The sequence below is a fragment of the Symphalangus syndactylus genome, chromosome 9, assembly GCF_028878055.3.
Source record: "Symphalangus syndactylus isolate Jambi chromosome 9, NHGRI_mSymSyn1-v2.1_pri, whole genome shotgun sequence".
Classification (NCBI taxonomy): Eukaryota; Metazoa; Chordata; class Mammalia; order Primates; family Hylobatidae; genus Symphalangus; species Symphalangus syndactylus.
This window is the reverse complement of record NC_072431.2, coordinates 120,353,404-120,377,101: the sequence shown is the minus strand read 5'-3', so window position 1 is coordinate 120,377,101 and position 23,698 is coordinate 120,353,404. Positions and strand designations below refer to the sequence as shown.

Genomic DNA, 23,698 nt, shown 5'->3' with positions numbered 1-23,698 from the left:
CGTACCATTTCTTTTTCCTAAATCATGTGAGCAGGTTACATACATCTTGCCCTTTTACTTCTTTATTATTTCAGTGGTATTTCCTCCTATATATAACCACACTTTGGTTACCAAATTCAAGAAAACATTGATATACCACTTTATAGTTTATATTCCAAGTTTGTCAGTTATCCCAGTGTTCCTTGTGGTATTTTAACTCCCTTTCTTTAGTCTTCCTTAACCTGGCACAGTTCCTTAGCCTTTAAAAAATCTTTTATGACCTTGGCCTTTTTGAAGAATTCATTTTAATTATTTTGTGGAATGTTTCTTGGGTTTGTCTGTTATTTCCTAGTGATTAGGTTATGCATCCATGGGTGTGCTACATAAATGATGTTGACTCCTTCTCAGGTTGTCACGTCCTACAGGCACACACAGTCTGACCTTCATCGGTGATATTAATTTGGATCACCTAGTCTCACTATTGTCTGGTTTCTCTGTGGATAGTTACTGTAATATTTTTTTCCTCTCAGATCATAAGCTATTTTTGAAAGGACACTCTGAGACAATGTGCTAATATCCTTTCTCATGACACTTTCTCTTTTAAATTTGGCATCCATTGATGATGCTTGTCTGAACCGGTCATTACTATGATGGCTACAAAGTGGTGATTTTGCCAACTCTATCACTGTTTTCATATTTAGAAGATGATATTCTAGTATATAGAAAATTCTCCATTCTCTATTTTTTCTTTTTTTTTTTTTTTTTTTTTTTTGAGACGGAGTCTTGCTCTGTCTCCCAGGCGGGAGTGCAATGGCGCGATCTCGGCTCACTGCAAGCTCCGCCTCCCGGGTTCATGCCATTCTCCTGCCTCAGCCTCCCGAGTAGCTGGGACTACAGGCGCCTGCCAACACGTCCGGCTAATTTTTTGTATTTTTAGTAGAGATGGGTTTTCACTGTGTTAGCCAGGATGGTCTCGATCTCCTGACCTCGTGATCCGCCCACCTCGGCCTCCCAAAGTGCTGGGATTACAGGCTTGAGCCACCGCGCCCGGCCTATTTTTTCTTATTTATTATCAGTATGGACTGATGGATTCCTATTTTATTCATTGAAATATAATTCATTACTGTCCTTATTTGGTCCTCAAATTATCCCTGTGTTGGCCAGTGGGAGCTCCTTTAAGCTAGTTTTTATATCCTTTAGATATTCTCCCATTATGTTTCTGAGCACTACCTTTTTGGCACAACAAAATGTTCTAGCTCAATCTTGTACCTTCTCTATCTGAGCTCTGGAATCAGCCATTTCTTCAGGGATCCCAGGTTCTTTTTCATGGGGAATAGATGTTAGAAGCCAAGATTTGGGCTCACTGTTACCATAGTGTTACTGCTTCTAAAACTTTTTTCCTAAGCTAGAAAATACGTGTACTGCACTTAAAAAATAATTTCAGAATTGTCACACCCATTTCTCTGTGAAAAACAAACCTACTAAGCCGTTCAGGATTTGACTATTACTCCCAGGCTTAGGGTGGATACTCAAAATAATGTGTTCAAAGTTACTTGGATTAATCCTCCCCTGGCCCTTTCAGTGTGATTATGTTGTTCATGTGAAATACAGTTGGTTTCATTTGTTTCCATTTGCATTCAGTTGCACCCCTTTTATCTTACTGATTTTTTTTTTAACATGTAGAAGTGTATTCTATCTCCAAAGATAAAAACAATACCATAAGCCATACGTAGAGAAGTTTTCTCCCGCTTTAGTCACTGCATCTTATTTCCCCCCAACCCTGGTAGGTAACCATCTTTACTGTTTTCTGGTTTATTTTTCCTGCATTACTTTTTGCAAAAGTAAGCAGATACATGTGTGTTTTATTCTTACAGAGAAGGCAGCATTCTGTAGACACTCTCCAAAAGAGACTTTTCCAAACATCTTGTCTAAATCTTTTTAATTTACAGATGAAGAAATTAAGATGTAGTGCTTCCAAATGTGTTTAGTCTTTGATGTTCCTGTTTCTACTGTTCTTTGCGGCTTATCGTTGTTTTTAAAATGTTCTGTGTTCCTTGTGTGCTTTCTTGTCTTTTGTCTAACCGTAATTGTGTAGATCAGTGGAATTTTCTTTTGATACTTTATATATGAATTACAAGTATATGAAAACATTTATATGTAAGTCTGCATTCTTTTTAACAGGTGGTCAGTCTGACCAAGGATATGGGTCTAAGGATGAACTTATAAAGGATGATGCAGAAATTCATGTGCCTGAAGAACAAGCAGCAAGAGAATTGATAACTAAAACAAAAATGCAAACAGAAGGTTAAGTACTGATATTTACGAACTTTATTTACGAACTTCACTTAGAATAATACCTGTATTATTAATAATTAAAAGTTTATCTTAGTTGATAGCTTTGATGATTAATTTTCACAAATGTAAGGTCTGGCTCCTAAGATGCTATGTACTGTTTACATAAAGTAAATTTTGGTAGTCTCTGAAGTTTTAAAATTTAAGAGAACTTTCTTTCTTTCTTTCTTTTTTTTTTTTTTAGAGACAGGGTCTTGCTCTCTCGCCCAGGCTGAGTGTAGTGGCAAGAACATGTATTACTGCAGCCCTGATCTCCTGGCCTCATATGATCCTCCTGCCTGAGTCCCCTGTCAGCTGGGACCACAGGCACATGCCACCATGCCCAGCTATTTTTTGTGTGTTTTGTAGAGACAAGGCCTTGCCATGTTGCCCCGGCTAGACTTGACCTCCTGAGCTCAAGTGATCTTCCTTCCTCAGCCTCCCAAAGTGCTGGGATTACAGGTGTGAGCCACGACACCTGGCCATGAGATACCTTTGGAGACTCTTTAGGTCAGCCCTTAATTTTGCAGGAAAGTATGACCCATTGAGATATTTGCTAAAATTACATAGCTACTTTTGACAGAACCAGGAATAAACTTTGAGTCATCAAAACTTCTATTTTAGTGCCCTTTTAATTCTAAAAGGCTCTTTCACTAGCAGTCCTTCAAATATCTAGGTGCATAGTTTTCACTGGTAGGTTAAAAATAGTCTATGTGGGCTGGGCGTGGTGGCTCACTCCTGTAATCCCAGCACTTTGGGAGGCTGAGGTGGGCAGATTACGTGGTCAGGCGTTTGAGACCAGCCTGGCCAACGTGGCAAAACCCCGTCTCTACTAAAAATACAAAAATTAGCCAGGCATGGTGGCAGCACCTCTGTAATCCCAGGTACTGGGGAGGCTGAGGCAGGAGAATCACTTGAACCTGGGAAGCGAAGGTTGCGGTCAGCCGATATTGTGCCATTGCACTCTAGCCTGGGCAACAAGAGCAAGACTCCATCTCAAAAAAAAAAAAAAGAAAAAAAAAGGTCTATGTGGTTTTTCCCAGTTTTTATAGGACTCATTAAGGTAGAGATAATTTGTTGTAATCATTTTATGAAAACATGGAGGAATATTAGACACTCTTCCTGTTCTCTTTCACAAAAGTGTACTTTCTTTAATGTTACTTATTTTATACTCCAGAGTTACAGAGAAGCAAGCCCCTCTCCACTTGCCAAGTGATGAGAAGGAGAACTGAAGGCCAGACACTTAATTGATTCACTAAAGAACATTTATGTTAGGATTATTGAATGCTAAAACAAAGCATTTGTTTCAGTTAATATTGGCAGCATTTATGGCATAAAGTAAACCAGACACAGGCTATTTTATTTTGTGTCTAAAGTAATACTATATTAGATACAATATCTAAAAGTCAATATATGGTTTCTGTTTAATATTGGCAAAAGTAGGAATGATAACATCCAAATATTTTTTTCCAGAGGTGTGCGATGCCTCCGCTATTGTGGCAAAACATTCACAACCTAGTCCAGAGCCTCACAGTCCTACTGAACCTCCTGCCTGGGGCAGCAGTATTGTGAAAGTTCCATCTGGTATATTTGATACCAACAGCAGGAAAAGTAGCACTGGTGAGTCTTTACATTTTGGTTATTAAATATTTAAAATATACCTCTATAGACTCATATGTGTCTTTAATGACATTAAATTTTTTATTTAATTGTAACGAACATGCTAAAGAGCCAGAAGGGACTTTTGAATTCTCTAAATCGGCTAAAGAAATTGAAAATATTGTTATTTAAAGGTGTTTGATTTTTAAAAGGAGTATTTAGTGTGTTTAATTGTTATTTGGAATACCCTTTCCTGTTGTGGTGCCTGTCCTCCGTTTGGCCACTCTTTCTCCTTATAGATAATGAGAAATTGTAGGGCTTCCTGTATGCATCATGAACAGAGAGGCAGTGATGTGATCAAATTCCAGAGGGCTTATGAGTGGCAGGCTAATTCCTATCACTGAAGGGAAATGGAAGAAAAAGATTCACGTCATTTCCCCTCTACACAGATATGCCAGTTGGTCTTTGATTTTGGCCATTGTTACAGGTACCCCAAGCCACTTTTTATTTGTGATTAAGTGTTTGTACTAAATAACTCTGTGTGTATGACTCCCTTGAATTTGAGTTTTCAACTTTCATTATATATAGGCCTCCCAAGACTCTTATGGCACACATCTAAGTATATGATTTTCAAACACAATGAAATTGGCCTGCATCCTTTGCCCTTCATTAGTGGTGGCTGCAGTTCACTCTTCTAAAGTTGACTGTCTTGTCTGAAAATGTATCTGTTGTATGACTTTACAGAAATTAATTTTTCAGCTTCTTAAACCAGTGTAAAAGTACTCCTTGTTCTTAAAGTCTTTTGTCTTTGGATTTACTGTGACTCTGAGTTTCACTCATTACTTGTTTGGGTAGTGCTCAAGAGGTGGGACTAAAGATTTTTTGAGAAAATAATTGATATATACATTGCAGATCCCATTTTCCCAACCTCTTGGTGGCAGAGATGCTGGGGAAAAGGAGGGAAGAGTTTTCTTCGTCAGAGGCTTAGAATCCTCTCAAAATATTGAACTGGACATCGTCTGTGGACTGTTGTGTTTCCTTCCCTTTTAACTTATTTTCATATTAAGAACGAAGGGCGAGGATAATGGGGCTTTTGTCAGTATAGCAAACTTTTTTTAAAAACATTGAATAAAATGTGCTGTTAAATTCTTTGGAAATACTATGAGAACCAATAATATTTGCAAAGATTTGTTTCTCAAATATTGGGAACAGCTTTCAAAGCAGATACATATTTTGAGTTGTAAAATAGGTTAGTTTAATTCCCATGAAGGCTTAAAAGAGTATCTCTAAATGCTTATTCTGATTAATTGATATAATTATGATTATTAGTACTAACTTGAAAGATTAAAAAGAACCTTGAAATCAATCTTGAAGTTTAAAAGAAAGATCTTTTCTAAGACAGCTTTTTTCCTTGAAGCTCCCAGATATTATTATGCTTTTTAACAAAACAAATGATGTGACTACAGTAAAAAGCAATGGATAAAAAAGAAAACAAAGGAAAACACAAATGAGAATCCTAAATATGAATAATTCAGGCTGCTATACAAGTCCATAGACTAGGTGACTTATAAACAACAGAAATTTATATCCGCCGGACTCAGTGGCTCACGCCTGTAATCCCAGCAATTTGGCAGGCTGGAGGGAAAGATCACTTGAGGCCAGGAGATTGAGGCTGCAGTGAGCCATGATTGCACCACTGTACTCCAGACTAGGTGACAGAGCAAGACTCTAACTTTGTTTGTTTTTGAGACAGACTCTCACTCAGTCACCTAGGCTGGAGTGTAGTGGCACAGTCATGGCTCACTATCCCTCAACTTCCTGGGCTCAAGCAATCGAGGATTCTCCTGCTTCACACTCCCAAGTAGCTGGGACTACAGGCGAGTGCCACCACATCCGGCTAATTTTTGTATTTTTTTGTGGAGACAGGGTTTCTCCATGTTGCCCAGGCTGGTCTTGAGCTCCTGAGCTCAGGTGATCCGACTGCCTCAGCCTCCCAAAGTGCTGGGATTACAGGTGTGAGCCACCATGCCCGGCGTAACCCTAACTTAAAAAAAAAAGAAAAGAAAGAAAAGAAAGAAATTTATTTCTTATAGTTCTAGGGGCTGGAAAGTCCAGGGTTAGGGTGTTAGCATGGTGAGTTCTGCAGAGGGCCCTCTTCCAGGTTGCAGACTGCTAACTTATTGTATCCTCGTACAGCAGAGAAGGAGAGAGCTCTCCTTCTTTAAGGGCTCTAATCCCATTCATCAGGGTTCCACTTTCATGATCAAATTATCTTTCAAAGGCCCTGCCTCCTAATACTGTCACACTGGGGGTTAGGATTTCAGCATGTGGATTTTGGGGGACACAGACATTCAGTCCGTAACAGGTAGACTTAAGTTCTAATGATTCAAATAGGAAACAATAGCTTTTGGTCTTGGAGTGAAACAAATTGTATGGTAGCAAGGAGTAAAAGACTGCTTTCTTCTTCCAAAGCTGGGGGAAGCTGCTATGGCCATTAGCATATTTTTTCTCTACCTGATCAAGTAAGACTGACTTCTGTGAAGGCTGGGATTATGTCTGTTTTATTTGCCTTTGTATTCCTAGCACCTCATATGGTGGCTACTAGTAGACGTTTAATATTTGTTGAAGAAATGGATATATCTGAATAATTTTTTAACCACTCAGATTTTATCAGCCTTCTTAGAATTTGCCAGTGCTAAGCATTCCGTTCCGGATTCTTTTACTTTATAGCAGTAAGACTGAGTATAGCAAATATACAATTCCTATACGATTACAAATTTGCTTTTTGCAGAGTAGATTCCTGGCAAGTATTTGTTGAATTGGATACAAAACTAAGATGGAAGAGATTCTTTCTTTTTCTGTATTTTGGTGAAGAACACAGGTATATCCATCTATCATATGTTGCATGATTTTTTTTTTTTAAATGGGTGTTTATAAATACAGGATGAAAGACAGGTTATACATTAAAATGCTATCTCTGGGAGGCAAGTTTTAAATAGCTTTTCCAGTGCACTTTTTTTTTTATACCTTCTTTATGGCCTCTAAGTTTTCTGGACCTTTTATTCTGAGTATATGTCACATTCATAATCAGGAAAACAATACACATTTTAATAAAAGTTAACTTGGAAAATAGATTAATTGTTAATATTTTACTTTCCCTTTTAGGTAGTATATCAAATGTGCTGCTTTCTACTCAAGATCCAGTTGAAGATGCAGTCTTTGGCGAAGCTACTAACCTCAAGAAGAATGGTGATAAAGGAGAAAAAAGACAAAAGCATTTTCCTGAGAGGAGTTGTAGTTTTAGTTCTGAAAGTCGAGCAGGAATGTTGCTTAAGAAGAGTAGTTTGGATTCGAATTCAAGTGAAATGGCTATCATGATGGGAGCAGATGCCAAGATTCTCACAGCAGCATTGACATGTCCTAAGACTTCTCCACTTCATATCGCAAGAACCCATAGCTTTGAGAATGTTAGCTGTCACCTACCTGATAGTAGGACTTGTGTGTCTGAAAGCACTTGGAATCCTGAGCACAGATCATCTCCGGTGCCAGAGATGCTTGAGGAAAGCCAAGAACTCCTTGAGCCTGTGGTTGATGATGTACCTAAAACTACTGCAACAGAGAATACATATGAGAGTCTACTAAGTGATAGTAACAGTAATCAGTCCAGAGACTTGAAAACAGTATCCAAAGATCTGAGGAATAAGAGAAGTAGTTTATATGGTATTGCCAAGGCGGTTGAGAGGGAAGATGTTGAAACTGGACTAGATCCTTTGTCTCTTTTAGCCACTGAATGTACTGGGGGAAAAACTCCTGATTCTGAAGATAAGTTGTTTTCTCCAGTTATTGCACGTAATCTGGCTGATGAAATAGAAAGCTATATGAACCTAAAAAGTCCCCTAGGTAGTAAATCTTCTAGTATGGAATTACACGGAGAGGAAAACAGAGAGTCTGGCATGACTACTGCATTTATTCATGCTTTAGAGAGGAGATCAAGCCTACCTTTAGATCATGGTTCACCAACACAGGAAAATCCTGAAAGTGAAAAGAGCTCGCCTGCAGTGTCCAGGTCTAAAACTTTTACTGGGCGTTTCAAGCAGCAAACCCCGTCTCGAACTCATAAAGAGCGTTCAACTTCTTTGTCAGCGCTGGTGCGTTCTTCGCCACATGGCTCGTTGGGTTCTGTAGTAAATTCTTTGTCAGGGCTAAAGCTGGATAATATACTCTCAGGGCCCAAGATGGATGTCCTAAAATCTGGTATGAAACAAGCAGCGACAGTAGCCAGTAAAATGTGGGTAGCTGTTGCATCTGCCTACAGCTACTCAGATGATGAGGTAAGAAAGCTTTATGTGTGTAGTCTGTCTGCTATTGGAATGTTTGTAGTATCTTTCTAGAAATACATGTATTCTTATTAAGAGATTTCTGTGCCCAGGCTGGAGTGCAGTGGCATGATCTTGGCCGTCTGCAACCTCTGCCTCCCGGGTTTGAGCGATTCTCTTGCCTGAGTAGCTGGGACTATAGGGGTGTGCCACCATGCCCGGCTGATTTTTGTATTTTTAGTAGAGATGAGGTTTCACCATGTTGGCCAGGCTGGTCTTGAACTCCTGACCTCAGGTGATCCAACTGCATCAGCCTCCCAAAATGCTGGGATTACAGGCATGAGCCACCATGCCCGGCTGATTTCTGGTAACTTTGGTTTTTATATTTTGTATAGTCTATCTGATATAGAATAGTCTATCTGTAGTCTATTTTGTGTAGTCTATCTGATATGGAATGTTTGTATATCTTTTGAAAAATATATGAAGGATTATTAAGAGAGTTCTGATAACTTTGGTTTTCATATTTAAAAACTATGCATATTTGGTTTCTTTCTTGAAGTAACTTGGACCATATATGTAAGGAAGTTAATAATGTAGAAATAGAATATCGGGACCATTTTATAATTCCATAGACTAGTCTAAACTAAAACATTATTTCTTTGAAAGCTCTAATGATTAGTGTTTGAAGTTAATAAAAATGCCATGTTATATTTGTGTAGCATTCACTTTTAAAATAATTTTTACCTATGTAATCTCCTTAATACATATAAAGTCAAGCTGCAGCTTAATCCATAGATTTCATACCACATGGCAAAAATAATTGTCTTTAAAAAAACATTATACATAGAGTTAATCATTAGATCTTTTCGTAAAAACGAAAGTGGGTAAGTTTTGTTTGTTTTACAGAAAAAAATTGAAATTTCACCTTGTATGAAATTGTATAGTATTTGAGTACTGTAGTAGATAAGGCAGATATCTATGTTTGCTCTCATTATTTAACAGTATGTCCTAGGTACTGTTACAAGCTATATATCTGGTTTTATATATGAATATATACAAACATATGTATTTGTTTAATCTTCATAGCAACCCCATGAGGGTGATACTGTTGTTATCCTGATTTTGTAGATGATATTTGAAATTCAGAGAGGCTAATTAGCTTCTTAAGATGACACAACTAGGGAATAGTAGAACTATGATTTGAAGTCAGAGATTGGCTCTAGTCTATGCTCTTACCTTAGAAGCAATATCTCAGGAGAAGATACCAAAGAACAATATATGAAAAGAGGTTCAGGTTGGGGGCTATCCAGAAAAAAAGCAAAGCAGGTGGATATCTAAGTTAGGATTTGAAGGATAAATTTGACATTTGGGGTTAAAGCTGTAAGAAGAGTGTCAGAAGAGTATACCTGAAAGAATAATGTGAAATGGCTTGGAAGCTTAAAGCGTCATGCACTTTCAAGGTAATATAATCAATTTCAGATTGTAAAAGGTCTAAATTGGAATTAGAGACATGGGAAAAGAAATTAGACATAGAAGACTTTTATACCATTTGAAGGAATACTTTATAGACAAAATAATAATTGAATTAAAAGTATAGTATTGAACATTATAAATTAACTATTTTGTATTTAAAGAGCTTACGAGGTCAGTCAAGGGAAGGCAAAATAAAATAGCTTCCAAAGTGTTTTAATCTGGCATTATGATAAAAAAGAAAAAAAAAGTGTATCATTTTATTTTTTGAGACAGGGGCTTGCTCTGTTACCCAAGCTGGAATACAGTGGCACAGGGATGGCTCACTGTAGCCTCGACCCCCTGGGCTCAAGCAGTCCTCCTACCTCAGCCTCCTGATTGCTAGGACTCCAGGCGTGCCCCACCATGACTGCTAATTTTTTGTTTTTTGTAGAGATAGGGTCTTGCTATGTTGCCCAAGCTGGTCTTGAACTCCTGGGCTCAAGTGTTCCTAGGTCTCCCAAAGTGCTGGGATTACAACCATGAGCCACTGCATCCAGCCTTCATTTTATTTTTGAAATTTTATTGAGGTTGGTTATGAGGACTTATGCCTGTAATCCCAGCACTTTCAGAAGTCGAAGTGGGCATTTGCTTGAGCCCAGGAGTTTGAGCCTATCCTGGGCAACATGGTGAAACCCCATCTATACAAAAAAAATACAAAAATTAGCTGGGTGTGGTGGCATGTACCTGTAGTCTCAGCTACTCTACAAGGTGAGGTGGGAGGATAGCTTGAGCCCAGGAGGCAGAGGTTGCAGTGAGCCAAGATCACACCACTGCACTCCATCCTGGGTGATAGAGACCCTTTCTCCCCTGCCTCCCCAAAAATTATCTAACTGTTAAAAACAAAAGTACATTACACAGGGATATTTGGACTTGGAATATATGACACTGTAAATTCCAAGTCACTGTGGATCTTGTCTTGTCTTTTCATTGTTACATCCCTGGCACCAGTAAGCAGTACCTGGCAAAAGGCAAATAGGATATACCTAATAAATATTTACAAATGAAGCAATGAATAAAAAGTCTATAAAATGTTTTTAACTTTCATCCAGAGTTTAATCTAAGGAAATAATTAGAGGTGTATGTAAAAATAGAGGAATTTACCAATGTAATTTATATAAGATTGAAGCATTTTGAATGTTTAAGCAACAGGGGAGTTAGTAAATACATAATAGTATATCAGTAAAACAGATTAGTTCACAGGGGTTTAAATAATTAGAAGAAAATTTAATAACATTAAAATAATCACATAAGAAGTACAGGCTAAAAACAATATTCTAATTTGTAAAGATTTATTATATCATTTTATATGTATGTTCTAAATGACTAGAAAGATGTATATCAATATTTTGATTATATTCTCTGACTGTTGATATCATAAGCGTTTTTTATTTCTTGTTTTGCTTATCTGTATTTAATTTTTAAAAATCATATAACATGGTTTTATAACAAGGAAGACACAAATCTTTCGTTTTTAAAGCAAAAAAAACTGATTGTTGAAATGTTTTCTACCCAAAGCTTCAACAATCACTTATGTAGTTAAGAACTACAGTGTTTGAAACTTTCTTCATGTTTCGTGGCTCTAATATTGATATTTGTTATTCTGAACATTCAGATTCCCAGCTGAAATTATCACAGCAGCTTTATTTGAAACAACTCATATTATCCATATTTTCAGATTACATAATTAAAAGTTAAAGAAGTTTAGTAATTTCTGTAAGCTTACATATCTAATAAATGGTGGAGAACAAGGTCACAATCTGGCTGTCTGATTCAAAAACCCCTACTGTACTTGTACTGGGATTCCTGATTTCCATTGGAGACAGTGAGCTCCCTAGAATTCTGTTATTTTGTAAGATTCAATATTGAGAGACACCCAGACTTCCCACATACACCTGAGGCACACCACGATCTTTTTTAAAGTATTGTTGCTTATGGCTTGAATGTCTTAGATTGTGGAAGGGAATTTCCAAATAATAGTGAGGAGATTTCACGGTTTTGAAAAATGTAGGGATAATGATTTGTTTAAGGATTATAGAGTTTAATTCTGAAAAGGGTAGAGTGAGTATATTCCCATTGGAGAAGGTATTATTTATGTATGTGGAATTTTTTTTTTTTTTTTTTTTCAATTAAAGGAGGAAACTAATAGAGACTACAGCTTCCCGGCTGGCCTAGAAGACCATATTTTGGGGGAGAATATATCGCCTAACACAAGTATCTCAGGGTTGATCCCCAGTGAACTTACCCAGAGCAACACAAGTCTTGGCAGTAGCAGCAGTAGTGGAGATGTAGGAAAACTGCATTATCCAACAGGTATGGGGAAGGATTATCCTTTCTTCATTTGCTTTATAATAGTTTTTGCTTTTTTTTTTATTTAAGAGACGGGGTTTTGTCATGTTGCCCAGGCTGGTCTCGAACTCCTGGGCTCAAGCAATCTGCCTGCCTCGGCCTCCCAAAGTGCTGGGATTACAGGCATGAGCCACAGCGCCTGGCCTGTCTTTGCTTATTTTAATTTAGATGCCTGTAACTCCCCGCTCAATAAGCCCCATTTGTTGAGATGATTGAGAGATTTTTAATACTAGCCGCCTTATGATCTATTCTGATATTGTATGATTTATAACTACTGTGGTCACCTACTGCCTTTGTTTTTAGTTGTATATATTTGTGGATTATATCATTAGTTCTCAAACTTTGGCATGCATCAGAATAATCTGGGGAATTTGTTTCAAAATATATGCAAATGTCCAAGCCTAACGCTAAAACTTCTGAGACTGAATTTGTGAGATGAGGCCTTGGGAATGTGTATTTTTAAGCAATTCTCTGGGTGAATCAGATGTATACCAGAGTTTGAGAATCCCTAGGATGTGTCATTGAAGTTTCTTACTCCATGTTACTTTTTAAAATTATAATTCGGTTCTTTTTCTCTGACTTTTTACTATAAAAATTTCAAATGTCCAAACCGGGCATGGTGGCTCATGCCTGTAATCCTAGCACTTCAGGAGGCAAGGCGGGTGGATTGCCTGAGCTTAGGAGTTCGAGACCAGCCTGGGCAACACGGTGAAACCCCGTCTCTACTAAAATACAAAAAAAATTAGCCGGGCGTGGCAGCGTGTGCCTGTAATCCCAGCTACTTGGGAGGCGGAGGCAGGAGAATCACTTGAACCCAGGAGGCAGAGGTTGCAGTGAGCCGAGATTGCACCATTGCACTGCAGCCTGGGCAACAGAGTGAGACACCGTCTAAAAAAAAAAAAAAAAAAAAAAATTTCAAATGTCCTGAAAAGTTGAAAGAATCGTATAATGAACAATCATATATTTTCCACCTAGATTTAATTAACTATTGTTAACTTTATCTCTTTCTATGTATGCATACATTTTTATACTGAGCCACTTGAAAAACAATTGCAGACTTTATTATATGTCCCCCCTAAATACTTCGGCATGCATTTTCAAGAAACAAGGACACTCCTTACATAAGGTGTTACAGTGTTCATTCCTTTGTAGGTGAAGTTCCATTTCCAAGAGGCCTGAAAGGGCAAGACTTTGAAAAATCAGATCATGGTTCTTCTCAAAATACCAGCATGTCTAGCATCTATCAGAATTGTGCAATGGAGGTAAAAGTTCTATATTCAGTTCATGATAAAGTAGCTGTAAGCATATTTTTATTTCAGAATGGCATTTAACAGGATTCTATGATACCCTTGTGGACAGTATAATAAAATAAGTCATTTTGTTGAATTTGCTTGATGTCTTATGTAAGTGAGACATTGAACTGGTAGTTTACCTGTGAAATAAAAGGACTGTTATTAATAATTCCAAATTTGATCAATAGAATAAATAAAATCCTATTATCTCAAGAGAATTCCTGTTAAGATTAATTTTTATTAAACATTCTCAGTGTCTGCATTTTTCTGTTTTTAGGTTTTGATGTCCAGTTGTTCACAGTGTAGAGCTTGTGGAGCTTTAGTTTATGATGAAGAAATTATGGCTGGATGGACAGCAGATGACTCAAATTTGAATACCGCTTGTCCATTCTGTAAAAGCAACTTCTTGCCTCTTCTCAATATAGAATTCAAAGATTTGAGAGGTTCTGCAAGGTTAGTCTTATAAAAGCTCTCTCAAGAAGTAAGTACCCTCAAAAAACATGACTTCTGGGAGAAGAGCGAAATATTCATGGTATGCTCCAGGTCTGCCTTCCTGTCTATCCTTCACCTTCAGTATTTGAGTAGCAAATACTAGTAATGTGGTACTCTACTTTTCCATTTTATTTAAAGTAGGATTATCAGCTGGGCTTCGTGGCTCATGCTGTAATCTCAACACTTTGTGAGGCCCAGGTGGGAGGATTGCTTGAGGTCAGCAGTTCAAGACCAGCCTGGGCAACATGGCAAGACCCTGTCTCTACAGAAGATTTTTTTAAATTAGCTGGGCATGGTAGTGTGCACCTGTGGTAGCAGCTACTAGGAAGGCTGACACAGGAGGATCGCGTGAGCCCAGGAGTTTGAAGCTGCAGTGAGTATATATTTTAGAAGAAACAAAGGGGAAAAAAGGCTTCAACTCTTCTCTTGTCACTTGCACTTCCTAGTAGTAGTCTGTGCAGTGAAATGACCAAATTCTAAGCAATAGAAATGAGACTAGCTGATCTATAATGATACATTAAATAATTGAGAGTTTGGTAACTCTGTGCTGACCTAAGGAATTATACTTAATATTCCATTCATTTTATGGAACAAATTGAACTTTTTATTTCCTGCCTTTAGCTGCTTTAAAAAAAATACATTGCCAGGTGTGGTGGCTCACACCTGTAATCCTAGCACTTCGGGAGGCCAAGGCAGGTGGATTGCCTGAGCTCAGGAGTTCGAGACCAGCCTGGGCAACACGGTGAAATCTCATCTCTACTAAAATACAAAAGATTAGCCAGGTGTGGTGGTGTGCGCCATTAGTCCCAGGCACCCGGGAGGCTGAGGCAGGAGAATTGCTTGAACCTGGGAGGTGGAGGTTGCAGTGAGCTGAGATTGCACCACTGCACTCCAGCCTGGGTGACAGAGCGAGACTCTGTCTCAGAAAAAAAAAAAAAAAAAAAAAACATTTAGGCTGGGCACGATGGCTCATGCCTGTAATCCCAGTACTTTGGGAGGCTGAGGCAGGCGGATCACTTGAGGTCAGGAGTTCAAGACCAGCCTGGGCAACATGGCAAAACCCCATCTATACAAAAAAGGTTAGCCCGACACCATGGCACATGCCTGTAGTCCCAGCAACCAGGAGGCTGAGGCAGGAAAATGGTTTGAACCCAAGAGGCGGAGGTTGCAGTGAGCTGAGATCACACCATTTAATTGTAGAGGTGTTTCTTCTCTGTTTTTTCTTTTAGCTTCAGGAGTGGAGCTAAGTCAAATCATACTCTTTAATTCCTGACACACTATCATCTTTGGCTTGTGCAAGGGCCCTCTTGTGTTTATCTTCCTTTCCTCATTCCCACCCTCATTCCCTCATTCTACAAGACACTGACTCTGCTAAGCGTGATATATATCTAAATTTATTTCTTTTTATTACACAATTTAAAATCTGAGTTACTATATGTACATCTAGTTTATTCCTTTTCTTCTACAGGAAGTTAATATATCTTTCTACTTATCCATTATTCTAGTGTTAGATACTTCAATTGCTTTCAGTTCTCTGTTACTACAGACATCACGGCAGTAATGCAGTGCACTGCAAAATACATATCCCGTTTTGGGCTTGTAAAGTAGTTTCTCTAAGAAAACAATAATTCTTGGAGTAAGATCATTTTCGTACATGATTTTAGTAAACACAAAATATTGCTTCCTAGACGGCTGCACTCCCACAAGTAGTACCCAAGAATTCTCATTTCTATATAGCCTTACTAGCATTTGGTATTATCACTTTTTAAATTTTGGCATTGTTTGAGTTTGTCTCAATACTGACAAATTTGACTCTCTTCATTACTTGTTATTCTAGCCTTTTTTTTGAGACAGAGTTTCACTCTTGTCGCCCAGGCTGGAGTCCAATGGCACGATCTTGGCTCACTGCAACGTCCGCCTCCCAGGTTGAAGCGATTCTCCTGCCTCAGCCTTCCGAGTAGCCGGGAGTACCCACCGCCATGCCCAGCTAATTTTTGTATTTTTAGTAGAGATGGGGTTTCATCATGTTAGCCAGGCTGGTCTCGAACTCCTGACCTGAGATGATCCACCCACCTTGGCCTCCCAAAGTGCTGGGATTACAGGCGTGAGCCACTGCACCTGGCCTGCTCTAGCATTTTCTATGAATTGGCTGCTTATGTTCATTGCCTTTTTTTCTTTTCTTTTTTTTTTTTTTTTTTTTTCTGAGGTGGAGTCTCGCTCTGTCGCCCAGGCTGGAGTACAGTGGCGTGATCTCGGCTCACTGCAAGCTCCACCTCCCAGGTTCATGCCATCCTCCTGCCTCAGCCTCCCGAGTAGCTGGGACTACAGGCGCCCACCACCACGCCCGGCTAGTTTTTTTGTATTTTTGGTAGAGACGGGGTTTCACCACGTTAGCCAGAATGGTCTCGAGCTCTTGACCTTGTGATCCGCCCACCTTGGCCTCCCAAAGTGCTGGGATTACAGGCATCAGCCACCGTGCCTGGCCATTCATTGCCTATTTTTCTATTGATCTTTCTTTTTCTTGTTGATCTGACTTGAATATTATTGATATTAATTACTTGAAAGCATTAATTTTGATATCATTATCCATTCATTTTTTACCTTGCAATTTGTACTTTTGGAATCTTGTTTTTAAAGTTGTTCCCTATCCCTAGGACCTGAAATTTTTATCCTTGAACATTTTTGCTTATATTTTACTTTTGATGTTTAGGTCTTTAATATATCTTTCTTCTACTTTTTATATATGATGGTAGAGATCCAGCTTTTAGTTTTCCTCCATATAACAATCCAGTTATCCCAATATTATCTACTAAGTAACCTATCCTTTGCTCACTGTTATGTGGTGTCACCTTTATCATATTTCAGTTCCCATGTGTACCTCACTTGATTCCGTGTTTTCTTGCTGTTTTTCTATGCCATGTTGTTTTCATCATTTGGTCTTTGTGTTATATCTGGTTAGTAGGGTGAGTTCCCGCTCTTGGATTTTATTATTATTATTTTTTGTATGCTTGCTCTTTCCTATGAATTCTTAGAATAAGTTTGAGGTCCTCAAAAAAAAAAATCCAACTAGAGTTTTCTTTGAGATTTATAGATTAATTTGGGGAAAATTGGCTTTTCTATTATTATTATCTTATCTGTGAGCCTGGTATATCTCTGTATTTTTTTTTTCAGATCTTCTTTTATGTCCTTTAACACAGGTTTAAATTATTCTCCATAAGTCCTGTACTTTTTTGAGTTAATTGTGTTTTTAAGCTATTGTGACAAGCATTTTATTTTATATTTTTCAAATTGGGTATAAAGGAGCATTATTAAGTCTGTCCCCTGAATATGTTGTTATAGAAAATTTCAAGCTTACGACAAATTTTGAAGATTTTTTTTCAGTGAGCACACAAATATCTTCCCCTGCATCCTTCAATTTACACTTTACTATACTTAGTCTATCACCTGTCTGTCTCTCCACCAGTCTGTCTTAAATTTTTATTCATTTGAAGGTAGGATAGAGATATTAATACATTTCTCCCCCAAAGACTTTGATATGCATATCATTAACTAGAGTTCACTATTTATTGACAATTTTTTTATTTTGAGATAAATTGATATACAGCAAAATGTACAAATCTTAAACATACCATTTGAAGAATAAATGCATGCATTTGTGCAAATTAAACCCTTAGAAAACATTACCATTACCTCAGAAAATTCTCTATATGTTCCTTGCAAGGCCCTTCCCTCCTCGAGTCCCACCCAAAGAGAGAAGGAGAGAGATAAGATGTAAATAAAACAACGAACAGAGAAGAAATGACTAGAAACAAGATGGAGATTTATAAGTGATAAAAGACATTATAAGTAATTATAGGTTAATATATCTTAAAATGCTGCTACTGCAGCTCTTTATTTTTTTTTTAACTCAGGAAATTAATAAAATATTTTGCTTTCCCTCTTCCTTCATAGTTTTCTTTAGTGGTTCTCAAAAATTGGAATATCATTTATTGGACCATTTCCAACCTTGTATTTGAAAAGTTTAGGATAGGAGGGGAAGAGAAAATGAGAACAGGAATGTGTGTGTGTGTGTGAGAGAGAGAGAGAGTGAGTGTGTGTATTGGAAATAGGCAGTGTTTTCCTTCTGGATTATATATAATTTTATTAGTGACTGCTTTATCAATAAAATGATTCTAAATGTGATAGAATTTTAGAAGACTTGAGGATTTTTAAAGGCTCTTTTTCCCCCCTTTTCCGTATGTAGCTTTTTCCTGAAACCAAGCACCTCTGGTGACAGTTTACAAAGTGGAAGCATTCCATTGGCAAATGAATCCTTGGAGCACAAACCTGTATCCAGTTTAGCAGAACCTGACTTGATCAACTTTATGGATTTCCCAAAACATAACCAGATCATAACTGAAGAAACAGGCTCTGCAGTTGAACCAAGGTATCAAAGGGTACAGAGACCTCTTTATGTAGTAATAAATGGGGTACCCTTGTAAAAATTGTCTCTAAAGACAGCCTGACTCATACAGGCATAAGTTCTGACATTTAAGAGTACATCTTAACTTCTTATTACCACATAGTGTTTAACTAGCTAATGAATGAATCTGATGATAAACCATTTTTGAACTAAGTTTAATATTTTACAGTTGTCTTTTACAAAATGAACTTCTCAGCAGTAAAATATTTCCCCTTTAATATAGTCATTGCCGATTTCCAGAGGCGAAGTGTTCTCTGTCTGTGAAATGTACACTTGACCCTTAAATACTAATTGAATCAAACATTTATTGAGACTCTATTGTATGCTAAATATTATGCTAAGCTCTAAAAATAAAAAAGTAAATATGATTGGGTCTCTCTCCTTAGGTGGATCGTGGCCTAGTAGAGATTAAGTACTTGTCAGTGTCTTTATTGTACTTATTTGCATATAGCATACTTCTAGGTAATTTTGTTTAATAAAGATGAAATAATATTTGAGTAAAGCAACTGAATGGGTACTTTGTCTTTTTAAAATAATACCCGTATATCTACAATATGTCATCTTCCCACCCCTCACCAGAACCATCTACTCCATCCTGTTTTTCTGACCAGTTTTACAAAAATGCTTGAAGGAAATGCAATTCTTACACGGTGGTGCTGATTCTTCTTAGATATATTTAGTAGACTCAAGGTCCATTGTAGAAAATACTCTAGCTCTACAGATTTAGACTGTTTTTCAACATGAACATAGCATTTCTTCTACATTTATTTTTAAGTGATGAAATAAAGAGAGCCAGTGGAGATGTCCAAACTATGAAAATTTCATCTGTGCCTAATAGTTTATCAAAGCGAAATGTGTCTTTGACTCGAAGTCACAGTGTTGGAGGCCCCTTGCAGAATATTGACTTTACCCAGCGACCGTTTCATGGCATTTCAACAGTTAGTCTTCCAAACAGTCTGCAGGAAGTTGTGGTATGTAACAACAACAACATTGTAATTATACTGCATACACACCTAAGTATATAGTAGAACATTATAAATTCTTCTGTAGTGGACTTATTTTAATTACATGAGAAGTGATAAGAGTTTTTCCATAAACAAATAACTTTTTATTGTAGAGAATTTCAAATATGTACAAAAAGAAACAGTATAATGAGTCCCCCATCATCTAGCTTCACTTATTTTCAGTTTATGGCATTCTTTTATGTATATTCTCATTCAGTTCTCTCTTTTTTTGAGGTTATTTTGAAGCAAATTTCAAACATCACATATTCTGTTAGTAAATATTTCAGTATGTGTCCCTGAATGATGAGGACTTTAGAAAAATATGACACTGCTTTTATCATACCAAAAAAAACCCCAAATAATATTATCAGGTTATTTAGTCTGTTCAAATTTCTGAATGTCTCAAAAATGTCAAATGCATGTGTGTGCTTGTGTATGTGTAGCATGTGTATGTGCTCGTGGGTTGTAGCTTGAGGAATCAGGATCAAATAAAGTCAGTGTATTGCACTTGGTTGATATGGCTTAGATATAATAGAAACTTCCTTATGTCTTCTGTTAGATTTTCTAAAGATAAAATTTATAGTGGAAAGGCAGGTTAAATGCTTGATTTTTTTCCTTTTATTTAGAGTTTTCAAAATAGCGAGTTGAGTCCCTGTCATTCACCAAGATCATCAGTTAATTTGGGGGAATAGGGTATCATTATGAGCTCATTGATTTCAACATTTATGTTTAATTAAGTAATTAATTTTTAGAGATGGGGATCTCGCTTTGTTGCCCAGGCTATTCTTAAACTCCTGAGCTCAAGTGATCCTCCTGCTTCAGCCTCCCTAATAACTGGAACCACAGGCACGCACTACCATGCCTTAAACATTTATCTTTATATCTATTGTTGTTTTTATCCTTGTTCATGCTTATATTATTCTTTTTGGTCAGCTAGAAGCCTCTACAAGTTAGCTCATTAGTCCTTTTGACACAACTCTAGTAGCCTTTTTGTATGGTTTTGGAGACCACAGTCTAGGCACCAGGGGGACTCACTGTTAATGAGAGAGTCTTAAACATTTTATCCTGATTATAATATGCATAACTCACAAAGTCTAGGTTGGGTCTTTTTTCATTTTTTATTTTCTTTGAATTATAAAAATGCTATTTCTTTAATTCCTTCAGTTTTTGTTGCAATCAGTTGTAAAAGTGAGTTAAGTCAACAAAGAATATTAATGCAAAAGATTGCCCCATCAGTTCAGAGTTGTAGGAGGAAGATAATGTCACACAGTTTTTACACACGTACATTACTATAAAGCATCTGAAATGCAAATATTTCTTATAAAAATTGAAAAAACCTAATACATTCAGGCCATTGCTCTCAATGTGATAGAGAACATGTTTTAAAGAGTCTGTTGATTAATTTTCTTTTGTAATGATTTAACTTAACAATACTTAAGTATTTTTTTCCTGTTTTAGGTTTTCATTCATTAGTATATTCTCCTGCATGTAGCAATGGTCCTAAAATAACTGATTTAAAAAGGATAGAGAGGTATTATCTCATTGAGAAGTGCTCTTGAGCGTACAGATTTAAACAGATAATATTAATTTCTTTTTGTACTTTTTTTAAGGATCCTTTAGGAAAAAGACCCAATCCTCCCCCTGTTTCTGTGCCCTACTTGAGTCCTCTAGTACTCCGTAAAGAACTTGAATCTTTGCTAGAAAATGAAGGTGATCAGGTGATTCATACGTCTTCTTTCATCAATCAACATCCAATCATTTTCTGGAACCTCGTTTGGTATTTCAGACGTTTGGACCTTCCTAGTAACTTGCCAGGACTTATCCTCACATCTGAACATTGTAATGAAGGTGTACAGGTAGGGTGCCAACTTTTATACTTACGTTAGTATTCGGTAGGATGAGGCTTAACTTCAAGCTCCTGAAAGTATACAACAACAGTAGCTTAACAAGACAGATTTATTTCTCTCTCACTTAAAAGTCTGGATAAGCAGTCCTGGAATGGTAAAGTGTTAGGAACCTAAGATCCTTCTATATTTTTGTTTAGCTATGCATAACCTCCATTTCCAAGTTCTGCTTCTGGTCCAGGATGGCTGATTACCTCCAAGCTGTCACATCTACTTTCTATCCAGCAGTTAGGAGAAAAATGGATGGAGGGGAGAGTATGTCTTTTATCTTTAGGAGGTAGCTCCTGGAGTTGTAGATAATATTTCCACATATATTTTCTTGGCCTGAACTCAATTATTAGGTCATATCTGTCTGCAAGTGTAGCTAGAAAATCTTGCCCAGGCTGGAGTGCAATGGCGTGTTCTTGGCTTATTGCAACCTCCTTTTTCTGGGTTCAAGTGATTCTCCTGCCTCAGCCTCCCGAGTAGCTGGGATTACAGGCACCCACCACCACATCCACTTAATTTTTGTATTTTTGGTAGAGACGGGATTTTACCATGTTGGCCAGGCTGGTTTGAATTCCTGACCTAAGGCAATCCACCTGCCTCGGCCTCCCAAACTGCCGGGATTACAGGCATGAGCGACTGTGCCCGGCTGTAGCTATTATTCTTAACTGTTCTTTTCCCAGCTGCAATTCTCACAACCACCTTATTTGAAAGGACTCATATTATCCATATTTTTCAGATGCTATAATTAAAAGTTAGAGAAATTTAGTAATTTCTGTAAGGTGACATACCTAAGAAGTGATGGAGACCCAAGGTCACATTCTGGCTGTCTGACTTAAAAACCCCAACTCTATTTATACTGGAATCCTGATTCCATTAGCGACAGTGAGCTCCTAGAGCGCCTTATTTTATAGTATTAATATTGATAAGACACTCAGACCCCAAACATATACATGGGGCAAAATAAAATCTTCCCTTAAAGTACTATAAACTCTAATTTGATTAGGTAGGTGAAACAAAATTATTTGGTAAGGTAATAGAAACTCTTACACTTTGACCTTAAAATTTGCTGTAATGGTGGTTAATCTTTCTACAACCATTGTGCCAGTTAGCAAATTGTCATCCCATTCCTTAAAAGTCACACTGAGAAACCTTGACCTCAGAAAATAATAATAATGTTTGTCATCAGACATTAATAAAAATTAAAATTTTGGCTCTGAATTTTAGGTCCAGAATTTTAAAAGGACTCATCTGTTTTATATCATCAAGCTTCACTAGATCTACTGGTAATTGTTATTCTTGGGATACTAATACTTTCTTTTGATTTCTTTTAGCTTCCTCTGTCATCTCTATCCCAGGATAGCAAACTTGTGTATATTCAGCTGTTATGGGATAATATCAACCTTCATCAGGAACCAAGAGAACCTCTGTATGTCTCATGGAGGAATTTTAGTAAGTAAAATAGAATTAAAGACATAACAGCTGGGTGCGGTGGCTCGCACCTGTAATGCCAGCACTTTGGGAGGCCTAGGCTGGCAGATCACTTGAGGTAAGGAGTTGGAGACCAGCCTGGCCAACATGGTGAAATCCTGTCTCTATTAAAAATACAAAATTTAGCCAGGTGTGGTAGCAGGTGCATGTAGTGCCAGCTACTTAGGAGGCTGAGGCTTGAAAATCGCTTGAACCTGGGCAGCAAAGGTTGCAGTGAGCTGAGATCATACCACTGCACTCCAGCCTGGGTGTCAGAGCAAGACTGTATCTCAAACAAAACAAAGAATTAAAGACATAAAAAACTCAAAACAGAAACAACTCAAATACACATCCATAGGTGATTGGATAAGCAAATCGTGGCACAGTCCATCCATACGGTAGGATATTGTTCTACAATAAAGAATGGACTGCTGGGAAAAAAAAAAAGAAACAAACTAAATTCTCCTAGAGTTAAATAGAGAAAAGCAAATTATTTTGCTTTATTTTTAAATTTTTAATTAATTCAAAGTGATTTGCTGTTAAAAAAAAAAAAGTACACACACAAAAATGAAAAAGTGATTTGCTATTTTACTGACCTGTTTTTAACTGTGACGGGTCTCAACTGAGCTGAGTAATTTTTTCGGTGGTTTTTCTATCAAGTAAAAATTTGGTTGGATATTTTGAGAGTAAATTCTGTATAGCAGAAGAGTAATTTAGATGTATTGGTATAGGATCATAAGTTCAGTTGTATTGATGGTTACTGACTGGTCTTAAGGGTTCTGGCTTCATTTTTAATCTTTTAGAATATATTTTTACAAGGTGTTTAAAGGGTGATTATTCATGTATTCAAAAGCCTTATGAGTCAATAAGAAAAATACAATTCAGTAGATAAATGACCAAATGATATTAATAGGTAATTCATATTAAAAACATTAAGCGGCTTTCAAACTGTATTAGTTTGCTAGGGCTGCCATAATAAAATACCACAGACTGGGTGGCTTTAACA

At 37.3% G+C, this 23,698-nt stretch overlaps 1 protein-coding gene across 14 annotated transcripts in view; it reads left to right on the top strand.

Annotated features, from left to right (window-relative positions):
* The window catches only part of DENND4C (DENN domain containing 4C), a 144,901-nt gene that overhangs the window by 110,139 nt on the left and 11,064 nt on the right, over window positions 1-23,698 (top strand). For 11 of the 14 annotated variants that reach the window (XM_055294128.2, XM_055294127.2, XM_055294125.2 and 8 more), the window contains 10 exons: window positions 2,161-2,283; window positions 3,784-3,930; window positions 7,075-8,240; window positions 11,870-12,047; window positions 13,236-13,345; window positions 13,653-13,828; window positions 18,111-18,293; window positions 19,105-19,300; window positions 20,944-21,189; window positions 22,557-22,674. In XM_055294128.2, the coding sequence (XP_055150103.1) occupies window positions 2,161-2,283; window positions 3,784-3,930; window positions 7,075-8,240; window positions 11,870-12,047; window positions 13,236-13,345; window positions 13,653-13,828; window positions 18,111-18,293; window positions 19,105-19,300; window positions 20,944-21,189; window positions 22,557-22,674 (2,643 nt within the window). The remainder of the gene's footprint in view (window positions 1-2,160; window positions 2,284-3,783; window positions 3,931-7,074; window positions 8,241-11,869; window positions 12,048-13,235; window positions 13,346-13,652; window positions 13,829-18,110; window positions 18,294-19,104; window positions 19,301-20,943; window positions 21,190-22,556; window positions 22,675-23,698) is intronic. The other 3 variants (XM_055294131.2, XM_055294126.2, XM_055294129.2) reach the window with 3 other exon arrangements.